General features: G+C 51.9%; 3 protein-coding genes across 3 annotated transcripts; 2 read left to right on the forward strand and 1 right to left on the reverse strand.

The window, feature by feature from the left end:
* The first annotated feature begins 2,472 nt into the window (after positions 1–2,472).
* On the forward strand, positions 2,473–7,576 carry LOC101772878. The gene is made up of 10 exons (XM_004973626.3): positions 2,473–2,941; positions 3,519–3,662; positions 3,744–3,860; positions 3,961–4,401; positions 4,487–4,845; positions 4,997–5,096; positions 5,613–5,672; positions 5,770–5,853; positions 5,972–6,079; positions 7,131–7,576. Exons 1-10 carry the CDS (start codon positions 2,840–2,842, stop codon positions 7,455–7,457), a joined length of 1,842 nt encoding a protein of 613 aa, XP_004973683.1. The 5' UTR covers positions 2,473–2,839; the 3' UTR covers positions 7,458–7,576.
* A 1,627-nt stretch (positions 7,577–9,203) lies between these two features.
* On the forward strand, positions 9,204–12,406 carry LOC101773294 (phosphoglycerate mutase-like protein 4). The gene is made up of 6 exons (XM_004973627.4): positions 9,204–9,510; positions 10,616–10,666; positions 10,740–10,850; positions 10,992–11,123; positions 11,692–11,767; positions 11,975–12,406. Exons 1-6 carry the CDS (start codon positions 9,397–9,399, stop codon positions 12,199–12,201), a joined length of 711 nt encoding a protein of 236 aa, XP_004973684.1. The 5' UTR covers positions 9,204–9,396; the 3' UTR covers positions 12,202–12,406.
* Positions 12,407–13,293: 887 nt separating this feature from the next.
* LOC101773708 (uncharacterized oxidoreductase YoxD) lies at positions 13,294–17,761 on the reverse strand. The gene is made up of 5 exons (XM_004973628.4): positions 17,041–17,761; positions 16,642–16,916; positions 16,464–16,557; positions 16,273–16,384; positions 13,294–14,108 (listed from the first exon to the last, which is right to left on the reverse strand). The coding sequence occupies exons 1-5, from the start codon at positions 17,177–17,179 to the stop codon at positions 13,943–13,945; spliced, it is 786 nt and encodes a 261-aa protein (XP_004973685.1). The 5' UTR covers positions 17,180–17,761; the 3' UTR covers positions 13,294–13,942.
* Between the last annotated feature and the right edge of the window lie 1,102 nt (positions 17,762–18,863).

The following is an 18,863-nucleotide window of genomic DNA, read 5'->3' on the forward strand; positions in this document are numbered from 1 at the left end:
GGATGGATCGGGTTGAACCAAGATAGCATCGCCTCAACAGCAGGACCAGTGATACGAGGGGAAATGGTAAAGATCTATCGAATCTAATTAAGATAAAGTAATTAAAGTATGTAATATCAAACTAGCTGATACGATCAGATAATTTTTGAGTGCTTGAAGTAACTAAGAGATCGATGCGATTCAACTTAGCTAAAACAAGCAAACTCAATAACTAGCCTTACGATAAAAGGATCAAAATATCAAACCTAATCGAGAAAGTTTTAATACAGAAAATGTAATGACCGATAATGCCGGTACTTACAAGCTCGCTGGAGGTCAAAGCTGATGCAACCCTGCTTGCTAGAAGGAACTCGTCCAAAACTAATCTACTCCTACTCCTACTCCTACTCCTAGGGTTTGGTGGCGTGAAGTCGAAAAAAGAACTTGTATTGATGAATTGATGATTATTCGGTACAACACCCTAGCCTTATATTTATACCTTGGAGCAAGCTAAAATCCTAGTTGGTTACGACATGAACCATTACAATCAATCTAAAAGCTAACTAAAATAAATCCTACGCTTTCCCTTATTTGGTGGAGACACTGTGTGCTTGGACATTTTTCCCGATTCCATCAGCTCGCAGAATCTCATCTTCATTGGTTGACCCCGATGAAATACCGATGTAAGAGCAACTTCAAGAGTCTCTCCAAAAACTATCCTCCAAAACTATGTATTGGGAGTTCTTCTAAAATTTTCTTTCCCTAAAATTATATCATCCCACAGCAGTTCACCAATACTAGCCTCCCTATTATTTTAAAGACCACATCAGCATGATGGGCCCTCAGTTGGACCGGCCTCCTCTGGTTAATCACGTTCCCTGCCTCCTCACGCACCGTCGCTTCTCTTCTTCCCTACACCACACCCCTCCATTTCCACCAAAACAAGCTCCGCCCGCTGTCCAAATCCGTCGAGACGCGGTTCCGCAGCAGGCACTTCAATCGGTTCTACTCCTTGTCCCCCATGGTGCGCCCGCTATTCTTCCCCACCACCGGCAGCTGCCCTGCGCCCCTGCGGCCACCACTAGCTGCCCCTGCTTGCTGTTCTCCTTGGGGCGCTCGTCCGCACCTGCACCCGACAAAGCTGACGCCGACGCCGACGCGCCACCCATCTCTAGCACCCACTGTATCTCCTCGTCGCTCATCTTCACCTGCTGCTTCTCCTGCTCCTAGTCCTGCGCCACCATTTTCCTCATCCTCCCCTCTCTCCCCTCCAAGAACAGATCAAGATCTCCTACCTCCCAGCACCACTCCTCATTATACTCCGGCTGCTTGAGAAAATCAAATCTTTGCGCACACCAGAAGGGATAGGGATAGAGCTGGGCCGCTCCCTTCCTCCTTCCCCCGCCGCCCCCTTCCCCCTTCTCATTACTGTTATCCTCTGCCACCTCGCTCACCCAGCTTGCCACTGATGCTCACCTCCTCGCCACGCCGGCGCCACCCCCCTCCTCCGTCGTCGTTGATTCCGGTGCCACCCCCTCCGCCATCGCCTCACTCGCCCAGCTCGCTGCCATAGCTAGAGCTGTTGCTCCGTTGCTGCTCCTCCCGCTGCTGGCTGCCCTTGCCCTGTCCACGACCTTGGGCTTCGCCAAGGCGGCCGCGACGCCGGAGTCGGGGCGGGAGAAGGTTGCGCATCATTGCCCCCGGCCTTGCGCTGCTCGTCCTGGCGGCGCAAGGTGGCCTGGAAGACGACGAGGAAGGTGTCCAGGCGGAGTGGAGGAGCAGGCAAAAAAAAAACTTGCCAGAAAGGAGTGGTGTGGGCGATTGGGGAAGGAGAGACCGCACGCGGGGCGACGGGGTCGCAATTGGGGTGGGCGAAAATATACGGATGGTTTGGGGGAGCTTTTGGAGCGCAGTTTTTTACTTTTTCTTCCAAATTAAGCTATTAAGGGTAGTTTAGGGTGGCTTTTGAAGTTGCCCTAACACCTATACGTCAGCTTTTCCAAGACCGTGCAGGGAGCACCTGAGTTTTCTTTTTCAAGAAAAGCACCCCATATTTTTTTACAGCGTGCCAATAGTCAAATCGAAGAGCTGCCACTCCACCGAAGTAACAAAGGTGAAAAAACTCCCGCGAAGTGGGCGCCGTGCCAGGCGCGCTGATGATCCCTGGGAGAGGGTGGGAGCCGGCTGGAAAGCTACCGCGGCCGGCCGCGACGACCGCACGCTGCGCTCATGATGAGCCGCGCGCGCGGCCCCGTCCGGCCGACCCCAGCCGCTCAGCGCTGACCCGTCCGCCCCACGCCGCCGCGCCACCCCACCACCACAAGAACAAGCGCTGGCTGGCTCGCCTCGAGCCCGATCCGCGGCTCCACCACGCAGGCAGACGCGTGCCCCGCGCCGCCCCACCCCGCCGAGTGATCGCCTCGCCCGCGCCGGGCAAGTCGGCACGGTAAAAAAGAAATAACGAGCGCGCACCCGCACGCACGCATTGCCGATGCCGAGCGACTCGATCCGGTCCAGATCAAAAAGGAACCCACCGGGCCACGTTCAGACGAGACGCCGCCAAAGCCATCGTCGCCGTCACTGCCACCGCCGACGCACCACCTCTCGCCGCCAGCACGCGTCCCAACCCCGAACCCAATCCGCGCCGCCGAATTCTGTCCGGTCGTCCGGCTCCAGGCGCCGCGCCAGAAACCGCCTCCCGGACCTCCAGGGGGCGCGCTGCTTCTGCTCTGCTCGCCATCAATGCCATTCATCAAGGCCCCTCCCGCCACCTAGCACTCTCCTCTGCACCCGCCTCGGCCGCGGCTCGGCGTTACTCGTGTCCCCCGGCCGGCGCTGCCGCGTCGAGAGGGCGGGGCGGATGCACACGCCGTTGGAGGCGATGAGCGGGAGGGCGCGGAGGCCGGCGGCGGCGGCGGCGGCGCGCGGCGCCAACACCAGAGCCACCCCGAGGAACGAGAAAGTGAGTAACCCTTGTGCTGCTGCCATCGCCCCTCTCTTTTCTTGGGCTCCGGCGTCGCTCGGAAAGCTCGCGCCTTTCGTTGAGCTGAGCGCCCGAGCGATGATGATATTCCCTGCGTCCCCGTTCCGGGCGGTCTCCGAGATGGTATTTTTGGTTTCCTGGCGTCCTGCGTGCTCCTCGGATCGGAAAGCTGGCGGCTTTCAAGCGGCCCGTGGTGATGGGTCCTCGAATTCTTTGCGCCCGCGTCTTTTCTCCTGCGCTTTTGGTGTCTTCGAGATATGAGCTCTGCGCTCTGCTCCTGTTCTTGGAGGGAGCGATAGCTGCCGTTTTCAAGCTTTCTGTGAGCCAGGATTGTTTAGTGGTAGACTGGTAGTACGCCGCTTGTGCGCTCCGCACTCTGTTCTTCCGTGCTTCTCTGAGCTAAATTTAGCGGCTTTGTTCTGGCAACCCTTTGAAATGGGCTCGGTCGGATCCGTCGCCGTAGAGAGCAGCTCGAATTTGGTACTCCCATATTTGATCGCTACCGGCGTCTGAGCCCCTACTCTTTCTCTGACTCGAATTTCGTTTCCTGTTCAAGGGGATGGAGAAGGACCAGAGGAGGCCGCCCAGCACGAAGACGGCGCCGGTGGTGATGAAAGCGTCAGCCACCAACGCGACGGCGCAGGGCATCAGGAACAGGAACCAGGCGCGGCGAGATAGGAAAATTGCGCTGCAGCAAGATGTACAGCATCTTATTTCTGCTTTCTCATTCTCCCTAGTGTTTTCACTGAGGAAATTCAGAGTTATTCGTTTCGAGTTGCAGGTGGATAAGCTGAGGAAGAAACTGCGGCACGAGGAGAACGTCCACCGAGCTCTGGAACGCGCCTTCACGAGGCCGCTGGGCGCTCTGCCTCGCCTGCCCCCTTACCTGCCGTCTCAGGTTACTGCTCGCTTGCAATTGAATCAGTTAGCAATCCACTGTCAGTCTGGAAGTGATTTCAATTTCATTCTGATCATCGCTTCTTCTGAATTGCGCCCAGACACTGGAGCTTCTGGCCGAAGTCGCGGTCCTGGAGGAGGAGGTCGTCCGGCTCGAGGAGCAGGTCGTCAATTTCCGGCAGGGACTGTACCAGGAGGCCATCATCACCTCCATGGCCAAGAGCGCGTACTTCCCTGACGGTGACCGGTGCACGCCGGCACGGCAGAACAAGTCTCCGGCCCAAGTGCAGCAGAGTTCAAAGGTGTCCACCTCGACGCGTCAGGCTTCCGATCAAGACGCTGCTGATTGGTCGTCTTTGAAGCGGGCCACCAATGCCAAGCAGACACCAAGAAGGCCCGGTCGTTCCCTGAGCCAAGGTGATTGTCCGGGCAAGGAGAATCAATCGTGTGGCACGAACTCTTGCAGAGATTTTGGGCGGGCGCCTTTGAGTAATGTGCCAAAATGCCGGATACCGCCAGCGGAGAAATGCGCTGGAGTTCAGGTAATACAAGACTTGATTTTGAGCTGAAACTCTCACTGAATTCACTATTCTGGCTGATGTTCTTCATGTTCATCTTCGGTTTCAGACAACCAGTACGGTGGAAGATCACAAAGCTATCGACGGCAGCAATGGCATTGATTCAGACATGGCCTCAACCGCGGCGAACAAAGTCTCGGAGGAGCTACTGACGTGCCTGATGGCCATCTTCTCGCAGATGAGCACCTCCAGAAGCCATGACGAGGAGCAAGCATCGTCGCCGTCGGTATCCGGTTCCTGCGAGAGCAGCTCAGACGGCGCCTGCGCTGGCACCGGAGATCCCTACGGTGTCCTAGAATTCGGGTGCCGAGACATTGGCTGGTACAAGCAGTTCCGATCAGTCGACGCTGCTTCATTCGACACCAATGTGTCTGCCGGCGATGCCGCCGCTCTTGGTCGGAGATTGAAGTGAGTTCCCATTGATCGGTAACTACTATTACTAGTCTGTCTTGGTGCAAGCTAGAGATTTGTTTCTTGTGTGGCGAGCTGGCGTCTGTTTGACTTGGCATGCTGATGGAATGATCGTCGTCTACTCTACCTGTCAAAAAAAAAAAATCAGGGCGTTGCTCCGGAAGCTCTCCTCGGTTGACCTAGTGGGCCTCTCCCACCAACAAAGGCTGGCGTTCTGGATCAACACCTACAACTCGTGCATGATGAACGTAAGCTGTCGCCCATGATTGAGGCCTCCTTTGCTTCTCCCCTCAGCATCCATGATTCATAGCTTTAGAACTCATCCTCGTCGTCGTCCTCGATGGCCAATTCGCATTGTCAGGAGGTTTGTTTATAGTTTTGGTGGACCATTTGAAATTGGAATTCACAACATGTGAATCACAAGCATGTTCATCCTGTACATGAGGTAGAATTGAAGGTGGCTCTGATGATGTGTAGGTTCAAATTTTGAACCATTTTTGTTTGAAAATTGAGCTAGAACAGGGCATGTCTGTGCTCTGCATGTTAGTTATCAGTTATTAAACTGCAGTTGTCAAAATGCTTCCTGTCTCCTTAATCATGAGCAAAGCCCTAAATAGTTGCGATCTTGGCAGCATTAGCCTTTGACCACAACACGTCTTCCGTGGTACTTACAGCCTAACTGGAATACTGGATACATTAATAGGTTCCAGCGGCATGTCCTGACCTGGCACTGATGCTTTGCCTGTTTACTCTGCATTTTCCAGGCATTTCTTGAGCACGGAGCACCTACCAACCCCCATATGCTGGTGGCCATGATGCCCAAGGTCCCATCCCATGTTCACTTCCTTCACCTCTCCAACATTTGCAGGATATGCAGTGTGACAAATCTCTGACACGAGTGAAAACTGTTCTTCCCCGCAGGCGACCATCAACGTGAGCGGCCGCGTGCTGAGCGCCATGACGATCGAGCACTTCGTCCTCCGGCTGCCCTACGGCGCAAAGCATGTAAGGCCGTGATCATCGTTGCCGTGTGCCTGCCTGAAAAAAAAAGGCTGAAAATCTCTGAACCATCATCGTCTACGATCGCGTCGTGACAATGGAAAATTCCGACATGGATGGGCAGGTGAACACGGAGGCGGTGAAGGGCGACGGCACGGCCGTGTTGGGGCTGGAGTGGCCGGAGCCGCTGGTGACGTTCGCGCTCTCCTGCGGCAGCTGGTCCTCGCCGGCGGTGAGTTCCTAGCTTGGTCCCCCACTGGCACCGTGCCACTGAACTTCGTTTGCTCGCTCGCACTGTAGAGCTCTGTAGTCCGATACAGGACTGACAGAAGGAAAGGTGCCGCCACGGTGCATCTTTTCAACCGCTGCAGAAACTCTAGTATTCATCATCGCACGGGACAGGACGTGATAGCTAGCGATCGAAGCATGTGCCAGTGTTGAGCAAGTCGCATTCTAGTACCGCACAGTTTAAATACTCCAGTTATTTTGGTACAACGTATACTGCTATTTTGGTACTCCAAAGTTAGTTGCGGTCTTTTAATTAAAAAAAAGGTTAGTTACGGTCTGGCACTATGCAGGGATCTACTCCTGCTTGAGTGTGAATATCCTAAAATGTGCGGTGCAAAATTGGCTGAAACATTTGAGGTCTGCTACTAGTGTTAAAAAGGATCGGTATAAAAATATCTGACGGTCAAGATTAATTGTATATTACTGAAACCTTTATGAAACCTTTATAAGTGGTATGTGTAAGTATACATGAGTAATATAGGTAGTATAAGAGTATCATGTTAAAATAACACAAATAGCATCACTATAATTTTATTTTTGATATTAGAGTAAAGTTTAAAAGACCAAATATCACTTTTTACAATATAATAATTACTAAATTATTCATAATAATGAACATATCACTGAGTAGCTGTAAAAGAGCTCAAGCATTTTGGCAGTTTCAGCAAAACCCAAGTCGTTTTAGGGCATGCACAATCTGGTGTTTCCAAGCACAAACACACTAGTGTCCTGCCAAATTTTTGTTGTAATTCTGCCCTTGAGAACTCCTTGTTCATCTTTACTACTCTGTTTCAGTGCAAGAGTTCAGGCATGCATAGCATAGGCAATCATGCAGAAAAAGCAGACGACACTTTTAGGTGCTCTGAACGTCCGGTGTCCGGTCTGTCCTCCGGGCTGTCTCGACGCAAATGATTTTAACCAGCTCAGTGGCACTGATCACGGGCCAGTACATGCCGTCCGGCGCAATTCGCTCACCTATCTTTTTGTCTGTGCAGGTGAGGGTCTACACGGCGGACCACGTGGAGGAGGAGCTGGAGGCGGCGAAGCGGGAGTACCTGGAGGCCGCGGTGGGCGTATCGCCGGCGGGCGGGCTGGCGATCCCCAAGCTCCTGCACTGGTACCTCCCGGACTTCGCCAAGGACGTGGGCTCCCTCGTGGACTGGGTCTGCCTGCAGCTGCCCCGTGACCTGCAGCGCGACGCCGTCCGCGCCGTCGAGGCGGCGGCGGCCGCCGGCCGGCTCGGCGGTCCCACCGCAGCGTCGCGGCGGCCCGTGCGTGTCCTGCCGTACGAGTTCAGGTTTAGATACCTGCTGGCCTTGTAGAACATAAACCCAACAAACGTGCGTGGTGGATAATGCCTATTTGTACACAGATCTGATTGGGCCGGGACTTTTGCACTTTCAACCGATTAGTCGGTCCAACAGTGGTTTTGGACTAGTAATGACAGGTCCACCTGAGGCCAATACATTGGGCCCGTTTACAAACGGTCCCAGACTGCCACCGAGGCCGCCGACGACGGCACGACTACGCTGCTGGGCTGGAGTCGGGCTCGTCGTCATAAATCATTTCAGCCCAGCCGAGCTTTCATCAGTCAAACCGCGCAACAAACGGGCCCATCTGAACCTTGCGATCACGCGACCGGAAACATACGCATCTTCCGGAAGATTTTTTTCCAATGCTTTAAGGTTCGTGCGAGAATAGAATCCAACGGTTGCCGATCTTCTTCTTCCCTCCGCTTCTCCTCCGCTATGGGATAAGGTTGGCCCGACGGTGGCGATAGTGGTGGAGTTAGGGTTAGGGTTCGGGATTTTCGGGGGGCTCCAGTGTCTGTTGAGCTTAGAGGAGGAGGTCGGAGGGCGGTGGCAGGTCCGGTGGTGGCGACAGTTGGGCCGGCGGCGGAGGCGAGGTGGCGCGGGAGCCTCGCCGGCCGGGCAGGGCAGGAAGTCCGGCGAGTGGTGGACGGTGGCGGGGCGACAACAAGCTTTGGATTAGGAAGGGTGGGGTGGGGGCGGCGGTGGAGGGTGGGCAGCCATTGGCCGGGGTGGAGAACAAGGCGGCGGCAGCGATGAGCATGGGGAAGAAGAAGAAAAGGAAGGGGAGAAGATGGATCTAGATGGGCTGAAATGTTTCATCACTTATCTACCTTTAGATAAGGAGCCCCTCACGCGACTCTCTCCGGTCGTTACCTCGGTGGACGACGGGCGAAGCCGTGGCTTGGATATGCTGTGGCTAGGGGTGGGCATTCGGGTTACTCGGGTCGGGTAGTTCCGGTTTTACGAAATTTGGGTTTCAGAAACCAGAACCCGAGAATTGCCTGAAAAAAGCAAAACCCGACAGATCGGGTACCCGACATTTCGGGTTCAAGTACGGGTTCTCCCGAAATACCCGAGACCTACCTATTCCTCCCCTTTATTGCCGCTCGGAGGTGTCGGCGACGAGGTATGACGGTAGCGCCGGTGCCACCAGCATCGCGTCGTCGCCCAATCCTCACCGATGGAAGCTACCTCCCTTCAATCGGAGCGTCCCAAGTACACGTCGTTGACCTACCCATGAGCCGTAGGCCTCGATAGCTCCATACCTTCATGGATCTGCATCCAGCCTTGGTAGGGGACGGGTAATGGTTGATCTAGCGCGTGGGTGTGTGCCTGCGTGGTGGTAGGGGGCCAGGTGGGGGCGCGAGCTCTCGGCGGCGGCGGGTGATAGGATGTGGTGCGGTAAGGAGATCGAAGAGGGATGCCGAGAGGGATCGATGGAGAGGATAAAGAAGACGGGAGTTTTTGTTTTTTTACAAGAACTCCTGCTAACGGGATAAATCACGGGGGATAGAATAATAGAGAGGTAGGGCTGGTGAGCCGTGAAGCGTCAGGAGTTAGTGGGCTGGCTGGGCTGAAATTGCATGCACTAGTTGGGGTAGAGGGCTTCTTTAATTTCGGGTTCCCCGGGTAACCGGAGGTTAAAACCCGAACTGCCCGAATTAATATCGGGTTCTTGGACCTAGCACCCGAGGTAGGTTCGGGTTTTTTGAACTTCGGGTATTCGGGTTCGGGGTCGGGTTTTATGCCCACCCCTGGCTGTGGCGCCTCCCCACAACCACAAGCACGCTTCTGCCGCCGCTGCCGCGCCGCCCACCCCCTCGATCGCGTCCCTCGCCGCCTCGAGCTCCCTCCCCTTTCCAGCCTCCGCCGTCGCCGCGTCCCTCCCTCCCGGACCCGCGAATTACCCACAGATCCGTTGCGTCCACGCCCCAGAAGCGGCTCTGGGATGTCGTCCTCCGCTTCCAGCGCCGATGGGTATGCCGCCTCAGGCGGCGACTTCACGGAGGTCGTGATCGTGCGGCACGGGGAGACGTCATGGAATGCCGCGCGCATCATACAGGTGCCGATTGCTTTTCCTTCCTCATCCATCGCACCGTCAAATTACGACTGGCCTTCAATCTTCACTGCTTGCTTAAACTGGGAAACTACTGCACTGGAGGACTTCTGTTGGACCTAAGATGTTCTAATTTATGGATTAGTGGTTCGTCCTCATAGGGGTAGGGCCGTAGGGGCTAGTCCCACAGTTTAACTTCTCAAGTGAAGAGGCAACAAAATTGGGGATCTGTGTTGGCCTGCTGGGGGACAGCAAAATGATTAGACTGCATGTCTGTAGGACTTTTGTTAGTATATGGGAAGTATTGCCTCGATTAGTTGATTTTGATCCAGTCAAGCCAATTATATTAAGATATTTCGCCAACTTGCTAAAGGGTTGTTGGTTTATCCCCTGCTTCTGCTGCATATAATACAGTTCAAGAATCAGTAATGCTCCTGTGGTTGTTTAGAGTATGAGACAATCACAATGACACTTTGTCTGACTTTGCCTTGCATTGTTTAGTTTTGATTTTATTTTTCAGTCTGAATCTGTGCTGTCATTATTCAAGTAGTTGTATCTTAAGTCTCAAATCTATCCCTGAAATATAGTCCTCAACCCTAGTATAATCAGAGCATTTGTTTGCTCATTATAACATACTAGCATTCTTCCTCCTTTGAATGCATATGTACTTTTCTCAAATAATCCATACCTCATGTGATATGTCTAGGGAAATCGGTAATGTTTGCCCATGTGTGCTATACTGCATTTGTTTGCTAGGTCTTAGGGATAAGTTATCTTACTTCTGCTCTTGGAGTACCCTTGAGTTTATCTGAGAGTTGATGGGCAGTACTTCAGTAGTAGTGTTGAACATAGTATTACTAATAACACATTAATGCAAAACAAAAGAAATACAATGATCCTGTTTTATAACTTAACTGTTTGCATGATGGAATGGAATGCATTTTTTTTTCACCGGACCTTAACCAGCTAATTATCATCACGAACCTGATACCTTGTCTTAGACCACGGAATTAGAACTTGCTAAACCATGTATTGTTCAACTCTTTGGTTGTCAACAACATAGCCTTCTTTTTTACTTCATACTGGTATCATGTTTGAAATCCTGCAACAGGGACACATGGACGCAGAGCTGAATGATATTGGGAGGCAACAAGCTGTCGCGGTATGGTATGACTTGTACTGATTTTCACAAGACATTTGTAGTAGCATTTCTCATGTGAAATTTTATTGAAAAGGTTGCCCATCGGCTTTCTAAAGAAGTGAAACCAGCTGCCATATACTCATCTGATCTAAAGCGAGCAGCAGAGACTGCGCAAACAATTGCAAGAATCTGCAATCTACCAAATGTATGTGCATTCTACTCATCCCTGTTTATGTTGCATGAATGTTTCAACATGATACTTTTCTTCTGTGCTTTAAAATATACTGCTTGTAGATGGTTCAGTTGTTTCTAAAATTCTTAATAAATGCAATGCTTAATTGTCCAGGTTGTGTTCGATCCAGCACTTCGAGAAAGACACATTGGAGATCTGCAGGGCATGAAGTTTCAAGATGCTGCTACAGAGAGGCCAGAGGCTTACAAAGCTTTTATGTCCCACAAGAGAAACCAACAAATTCCTGTAAGTGTTGTTATAGCCTATTGACAAGTATTTTGCTTAGCAATGTTGCGCATGCTAAAATTTGCTGTGCATGTACGAGTAGTATGAAGGATCTTCTGAAGCATAGAAGAAATTATATGCATTAAATGGCCTGTGATCAACCTTATGTAGGTACCAACAAGTCAAATGGGAGCATTGAGTGATTTTGCACAACCAAATTATGTGTGCCTAGTATAGTATGGTCCTAGTGGAATAAAATCAACCTTCTGTATCCTATCACAGGCTTTATTGCTACATATAGACAACTTGAACTGATTTTTAAATTGCTCAGTATCCCAATCTAGTTAGTCCTCATCGGTTATACAGTTAATCCAGACAGTTGAATCATTACACAAGCAACAAAGTTCAGAGAAATACTTATTGGTAGAAATTGTTTAGCTATGCTGTATCTAGAAACAAAGACCTTTAGTTTCAGGCATTATCACAAATCACATTTGATTTGAAGTTTTTCTTTAACTAGATTTATACATAGATCATCGTTGTAGATTCTCTTATGGATTGTTTCCTGAGTCCTTAGTTTGTTTCTCAGGGTGGTGGAGAGAGTCTTGATCAACTGTCGGAACGATGTGTGTCATGCTTGCATAACATTGTTGAGAAACACAAAGGTAAACTGTGATCTTCATTCTTGGACTCCTTGTGTCCTGTGACTAGTCCTTTTATTACAAATCCAAGTTACTGATATTTCCATAGACATGATTACTTGGATTGTATTAGACCTGTCAAAGGAATTCCATTTAAGATAATGCTTAACCTACACATGCATGTGACATGTTGAGTCACCTACGAGCTGACGAGGGGTTGTCTATTGACAGGTGAGCGAGTTATCGTGGTCTCACATGGCGGCACCATCAGGGAACTCTACCGGTACGCCAGCCCGACGAGGCCTCTCCACGGTAAAATACACAACACGTCCGTAAGCGTGATCCTCGTGTCCGGCATCACCGGTCGCTGCATCGTCAAGATGTGCGGAGACATCAGTCACCTTCAGGAGACGGGGGTCCTGGAGAACGCCTTTGGTGGCGATAAGAACTCCGCCTGATTATTCCAGATTTGTTAGGGACCATCGTACGTACTTGCAGCATTGATCACGTGCAGAGAGTACTCGTCCGTTCCCGTCATCTTTTTAACTGTACCAATCACCCTGTTACTATCGAGAATGATCCTGCCCAATTCGGAACGTGGGATTTTCTGCGCAATTCGGAACGTTGGGATTTTTCGCAGGAATATTCCAGTTGCTGGCTGAACTTCCATGGCTGCACGCCTGCACCAACGTATGTGGATCAGAAACGATCTGCGTTCGCGCATGTTCGTCCTCATCCATGGCGCCTGGTTTGGTTTCTGTTCGAGCACAGCGATGGCATCGTGTCACTCGGATCATAACGGTGAGGATGCATGGCGTGCGATGGGGCACGGAGGCGCCCTGATCGGGGCCGCGAACTGAACGCCGGTGACAGATCTTTTTTTTTTGGGTGCAACGCCGGTGACAGATCGCGCACCCCCATCCCTTTCGCCCAAAAGGACACCATGATCAATTGCAGTCGGTCCTGTGCTACTGGCTAACCACTTGGAACGTGCCACGCTGCTGACACAAATGCACACCGTACAGGAGGCCCTGCCCCGCTCTCTTTCACCTAAAAGGGCGCCTCGAATACTCTGTGCTACCTACCTGTACCAAGACCACGGATGCCATGTCAGCTCAAGTCTTCGAGGCACAACTTCTCAGGTCGTGTTTGTTTGGTTGTGACCCTAGAGTGAATCTGTCTAGGTGGAGGATTGCCTATAACTTGCCTGGCACCTGTTTGGCTGCATGGTCCAGGCAACGAACTTAGGCCCAGGCAGTCGAAAACGAGCGTCTAGTCGGGAATAACTCTGCCGGGCTGCTAATCGAGTGCTAAGCATTCAGACAAAGGTGGATAATTTGAGACAAAGGTGGATAATTATAAAAAAAAAAGATAGCTGCATCTTACAATATTATGCCTCGTTTGCTTACTGGTCAACACATTGCAAATAGTGGAAGCTTCACTTAACAAAATAATTGTAATGGCTTTACAAAATTTCTTTTCATCTTGTTTAGGTACTCAAATTCTTTTATTATTTTTTTGTTCTTCTGCAATGTAAGTAAATGAGAAAGTGAGCTAAATAATATATGTCCGTGAATCAAAAAAATATATTTATACATATCACAAAACACATTTATATTGTGTATTTTTCTTCTTATTAGCATGCTCAGGCACCAACCAAACATACTTTCTACATACTTGCCTGACCAAGAAAAACCATGAACTTTTCAGGCTCCTCTCAGGCAACATTTTTTCTCAGGCAGTTGTCCAGGACTCCAACCAAACAAGCCCTACGAGCTCGGAATCAGATGCAGGTAGCTTGCAATCATCACACGCACACACTATAACTCGTACACATGAGCAAGATGGGGGCACAATCACATGCATGAACTTGCAGGCCGGCCGGGATCGCCGCCGGCGGCGATCGGGACAGGAGGGGAGGGGGGATCGGACGGCGACGTGCGCGGGAGCCGGGCCGCCGTTGCTTTCGGCCGCAATACCCCCCCGCGCATCGACCGGACCCCGCGGGCATCACACTAAAAGCTACAGCTAGGCAAGCGGAGCAAACGTGCGACGCGGAACGGGGACACGATTCCCGGCCCGCAGCCGCGCACACACACAATGGCAATGACGATGAGTACAGCACGACGGGGACGCGCGGCCGGGGCTGATCCGGCCGGCCGGCCGGCTAGCCGTCGTTGCTGGCTGCTGCTGCTGCTGCTACATGAAGGACGACGACCTGATGTCCATCTCTTGCGTCCACGCGCTCTTGTCCTGGGCGTGGACGTGCCAGTAGCTCTGCGCCACCGCGTCCGGGTCCGCGCCCGCGCCCGTCGCCGCCGCCGCCGGGTCGCCAGCGCCACCTGCCCTGCTGCTCCTCGGCGACCTGACCAGATGACAAGACGAGATAATCAGCGTTCATGTCAGTATATATACATAGTACGAGCCATGCATCTCGATCACTGTCAGGTAGTACTAGTACATTCGCAGCGTACGTGCCACACTGTACGGGGGTCGATGCCAGTCAAAGTATTGTCAGATCCTAGCTAGCATTGATCCTTTTGGTGATCCGGCGACGTGCATACGTGGACAACGCCACAACAGCACGGCCATGTGTCGGCGGCGGAGAGTTCATTCGTTCGCGAGGAAAGCTTGAGACCTACGCATGCACACGTCCATCTCGCGACTCGGGAGCCGGTGGTGCTCCCGCTCGATCGCGCGCGGGGGACCGAAGAAAGCTCGGCGCCGACGACGGAATCTCGCGGCTTCCTGCCCAAAAGCGGCGTGCACGCGGCGGCACACGAAGATCGGCAGGCTTTGGTATATACCGCCGCGCGCGCGGACGTGTCGAGCCCGGGGTCTCCGTCGCGCCGGGGAAAGGGCTCAGGGCGCGCGACGTGCCCCGCCGGCGGCGGAGCCATGTGCCGGGGCCTCCGAGCAGGCCGGAGGGTTGCGCGCGAAAAGCGCATCGCGATTCCGTTCGACGTCTTTTGCAGGTGAACTGGAAGCTTACACGTACTGGCAGAATAAAGACGGTGTCGGTACGGGCGAGATGCATCTAGAGTACGTACCTAGTGTTGAATAATGGTCGCAGAAAATCTGTTAGTGGGCTTGAAATTAGTGTAGAGGCACACGAGAGCTGAAGGATTTGTAGGTATATACACTGGTTAAGTTTATTCAGTTCAGGGAATGGTGGAAATGTCACGGCCTCAGCAGGCAATGTGCGCAGGAGCCAATCTACTCACCATTAATTGGAAAAAAGAAGTGCCTACCTGCAGGGTTGAATTAATACTACTTATGTTTAAACAACAATATTTATCTGGTTGCATATCTAGCATACTCAAAACGGTATGTCGTTTTTTTTAACCAAAGCTAAAATTGGATGCCTTATTGGATAGATGAACTTTCTATATATGTACTACAGATTGGATATGGTCTATTAAATACTTCTCCGATCAGGAATAGGTAGATATCGACAGCCTCCAATATGATGGTCCGATCAGCAACATTTACAAAAATATATTACTATATTTATACGAAACATAGGACTCCCTCCGTCCCAAAAAACAAGTCATTCTACATTTGCCTTAAGTCAATTTTTTTCAACTTTGATCAAATTTACAGAAAAAAGTATCAATATTTATAGCATCAAATAAGTATATTATAAAAATATATCTCATGATAAATCTAATATATGTATTTTTTCTGTAATCTTGATCAAACTTAAAAAAGTTTGACTTAGGACAATCCTAAAACGACTTGTTTTTTAACGGAGGCGGTCCATATTATGAAAGTATTATTCATAAGGAATATAGTAATTTCAGTGCCATATTATCGAATTATATAAAAATTATATATTTATAATCAAAGTTAAAAAGTTTGATCTAATACAAACCTAGATGGACTACTATTTCACAGAAAAAAGTATTGATTTAACACTACTATGCTGATCTCTCTCTCTATATATATCTCTCTCGAAGGTGCATATAGATGTATGATGTATCTGTCTATCTGACAATTAGCTAGAGTGCAAAACTGTTGCTAATGCCTCTTCGATGGAATATACTCCATAGTCCAAATATCTCGTCGAGGTTGAGTTTGGTTGAGGTACAGCGGCCGTCGTATATATCCGCGGCACCGTTTGGGAATGGATTCTTGCATATTAAGTTTCTTTTTGTTTGTCTTCGCTGAAAATGGCCTCCGGGCGGATCAGATCTACACGTTGGGATACCGCTGGACCACTCTCTGACTACTAGGGAGGCAACGATGATGAGGGAATTCAGAAACTGTGGTATCCCCCCCCCTCTCTCTATCCCTCCTCATTGTCTCTCACAGCTCAGCAGGGACAAGAACAATATTCCCTGCCTACTTGGCATCTCCTGAGCCAGATTATATTGGCTCCCTAGTCCCTAGTCTGAATTTGGCAAACACGAATTCGTCTGGGCACAAATGTACTTGCAGATGGATGCATTTATATTTTTGTTTCATTAAGAGATCGAAGGACGTACGCGCGCATCGGATTATTGGCAATGAAAAGAGCTGTCACTGACCTCCTCTCGCCGATGACGCCGTCGATGATCACATGCGCAATGTGCACACCCGCCGGCTGGAACTCCCTGGCCAGCGACTGGGACAAACCCCGAAGGGCAAACTTGCCGCAGCCTGCGCGCGTGCGTTCCAAGAATTAGCTTAGCAACAGAAGCGCAATAGCCGAGAAGAAGCGTCACGTATGCTCACTTACTTAGATCGGAGTAGCCGGCGAAGCCGGTGACGGACGCCGAGGAGCCCGTGAAGATGATGGTGCCCCTGCCCCGCTCCACCATCCCCGGGATGACCTGCCATCCATCCATGTGCATGATCAGCTAGCGCGCGCAACCGGAGATTGAAGCTGAGGTCGAGATCGACGCTTGGACGACTACCTGTTGCGCGCAGTGGAAGGCCCCGGCGGCGGAGACGGCGAGCGAGCGGTGGAAGGCGTCGGGCGTGACGGCGAGGAAGGGCGTGGGGCGCGGCGGCGCGGCGTCGTCGGCGGGGGGCTCGCAGGCGTTGTAGACGAGCACCTCGACGGGGCCGAGGGAGAGGACGCCCTCGAAGGCTTCGCGCACGGACCGGGCGTCGGCGCAGTCCACCCGGAGCGCGAACACCTGCGCCTTGGCCTCCTGCGCGATCTCCTCCGCCAGCTGCGACAGCTTCTCTGCACGCAGCCACGGGACACGTTACTTAGCTTGCTATGCTACTCCAGGGGTGCAAGGGCAGCCGGCGGCCGGCAGCCGGACGCGGCGGCGCTAATAAAAGAAAGAACGGAGGAGGGGACGTGCCGAGGTCGCGGGAGAGGATGGCGATGGTGTAGCCCATGGAGGCGAACTTGCGCGCCACCGCGGAGCCGAGCCGGGGGCCGACGCCGACCACGGCGGCGATGCCCCTCGAGGAGTTGGAGCCGGACACTGACCTCAGCATATGGAGAGAAGAGAGAGAGAGAGAGAGCAGCGCCGTACCAGAGTAGCTGGGTGCTCGCCGGACGGGAGAGAGAACGCTCGGACTGTGGACTGCAAGGAGGCAGGAGGAGCAGGAGCAGGTAAAGGGTAGCCGCCGTTTCTAGCTAGACAAGTACCATGCCCCGGTTGCCTTTGTGCGGAACGAGTCGACTCTGGAGTCTGGACAGTGGCGGTTACAGGCTTGCAGGTTGCAGTTGGCCAGTTGGGGCACTGAGCATTGACTCAGCAGACGAGAGGGAGGCACACAACTTGGCGAGCGAGAAGCCGAGAACTCCTCGCTACTTGGCGAGACAGCAAGCAGCTCCCGTTCCAGTTTCGAACTGCGCGTCGTTGGTCCGAACAGAGGATGGCTGCTGTCCCCTCGGTTTCTCCGTTGCTTTTGACGGCCGCGTCGGAGCACCGAACCAGCTCAAAAATGGCGCCCTCCTTTTAGACCGGCGTCGGGTAAAGAAGAGAATGGAATCTAGCGCTCGCTGAATCGATGGCTGGCCTCCTGCCCCCCTGCTCGACCAGAGAGATCTCGAGCACAGTGCGTTCTGCTGCTCCCGGGCCCCTCTGCCAATTTGGCACCGCACCGGCCGTGCTGCAAATTAAGGCCCTCTTTGGCACGGCTTATTTCGGCTTTGGCTTCATCTATTTCACACAAATCGAGACACTGTAGCGTGAAGCCGTTTTGTAAGCCGGGACTAAAATGAACTAGAAGCCGGGTGAAGCCAGTTTTTTTGGCTCACCGGCTTTGGCTTCACCGGTGAAGCCGTTTTGGGATGAGCCGTGCCAAAGGAGCCTTAAGTACAACTCATGCTGACGAGATGCATCGCCGGTGCCGCAAGGACCATCTCGCCGTCTGGCGTTATCCTTTCCGGCATTTGTATTGCGATTTGGCGTTTTGGCCAACGGCTTGGACCGCTACGAGCAAGTATTGCGACTTCTTTGGTCTTTTGCGTGGTCCTGCATGCTTAGCTTCCTTGAAGCACATCACATCAGTACAGCGTTTACACGGAGAGGATTCGAGATGTACTATGCAACCGAAAAAATAAGATCACTCAAACTCCATACTTTTTTTCTGTATCTCCAAACTCCAACCGAAACTAATTCTGAGTGGAGTTAAAGTTATTTGTTTGTAGTGTTTGGCTAGAAGTGTATCACCAACTGTAGAAAAAAAAAGTTTAAGGCCATTGCCATTCTTACCCTTAGGGGGCGTTTGGTTCCCTTTGCTTATTTTTAAGCAAGTGTCACATCAATGTTTAGATACTAATTAGGAGTATTAAACGTAGGCTATTTACAAAACCCATTACATAAGTGGAGGCTAAACAGCGTAGATGGCTCAATGGGAACCCTCGAACCAAAAGCGACATGGCCTCTCCCAACCCAACTGCTCTTTACCTGTTGCTTGAGGCTAGGGGCAAACTCAACCGCCGTGCTTCCTTTCCTTCGATGATCTGCTTAAAGTGTCCAGGCGGAAGGGAACATGATCCACACAAGGCCAAGCCATGTCGTATGGGCACGGGGTTATCCTAAAGGGGGCCGGGGCTGGCTGTTTGGGGTAGAAAAAGCGCAAGAAAGCTGGATCTGTCCACGAAAGGCTTCTTCCAGAGCAGGTGGACGAACCGGCTGGAATCTCAGGACGGGGCCGGGCCACGCGCGCA

The sequence above is a fragment of the Setaria italica genome, chromosome VI (genome assembly GCF_000263155.2).
Source record: "Setaria italica strain Yugu1 chromosome VI, Setaria_italica_v2.0, whole genome shotgun sequence".
NCBI lineage: Eukaryota > Viridiplantae > Streptophyta > Magnoliopsida > Poales > Poaceae > Setaria > Setaria italica.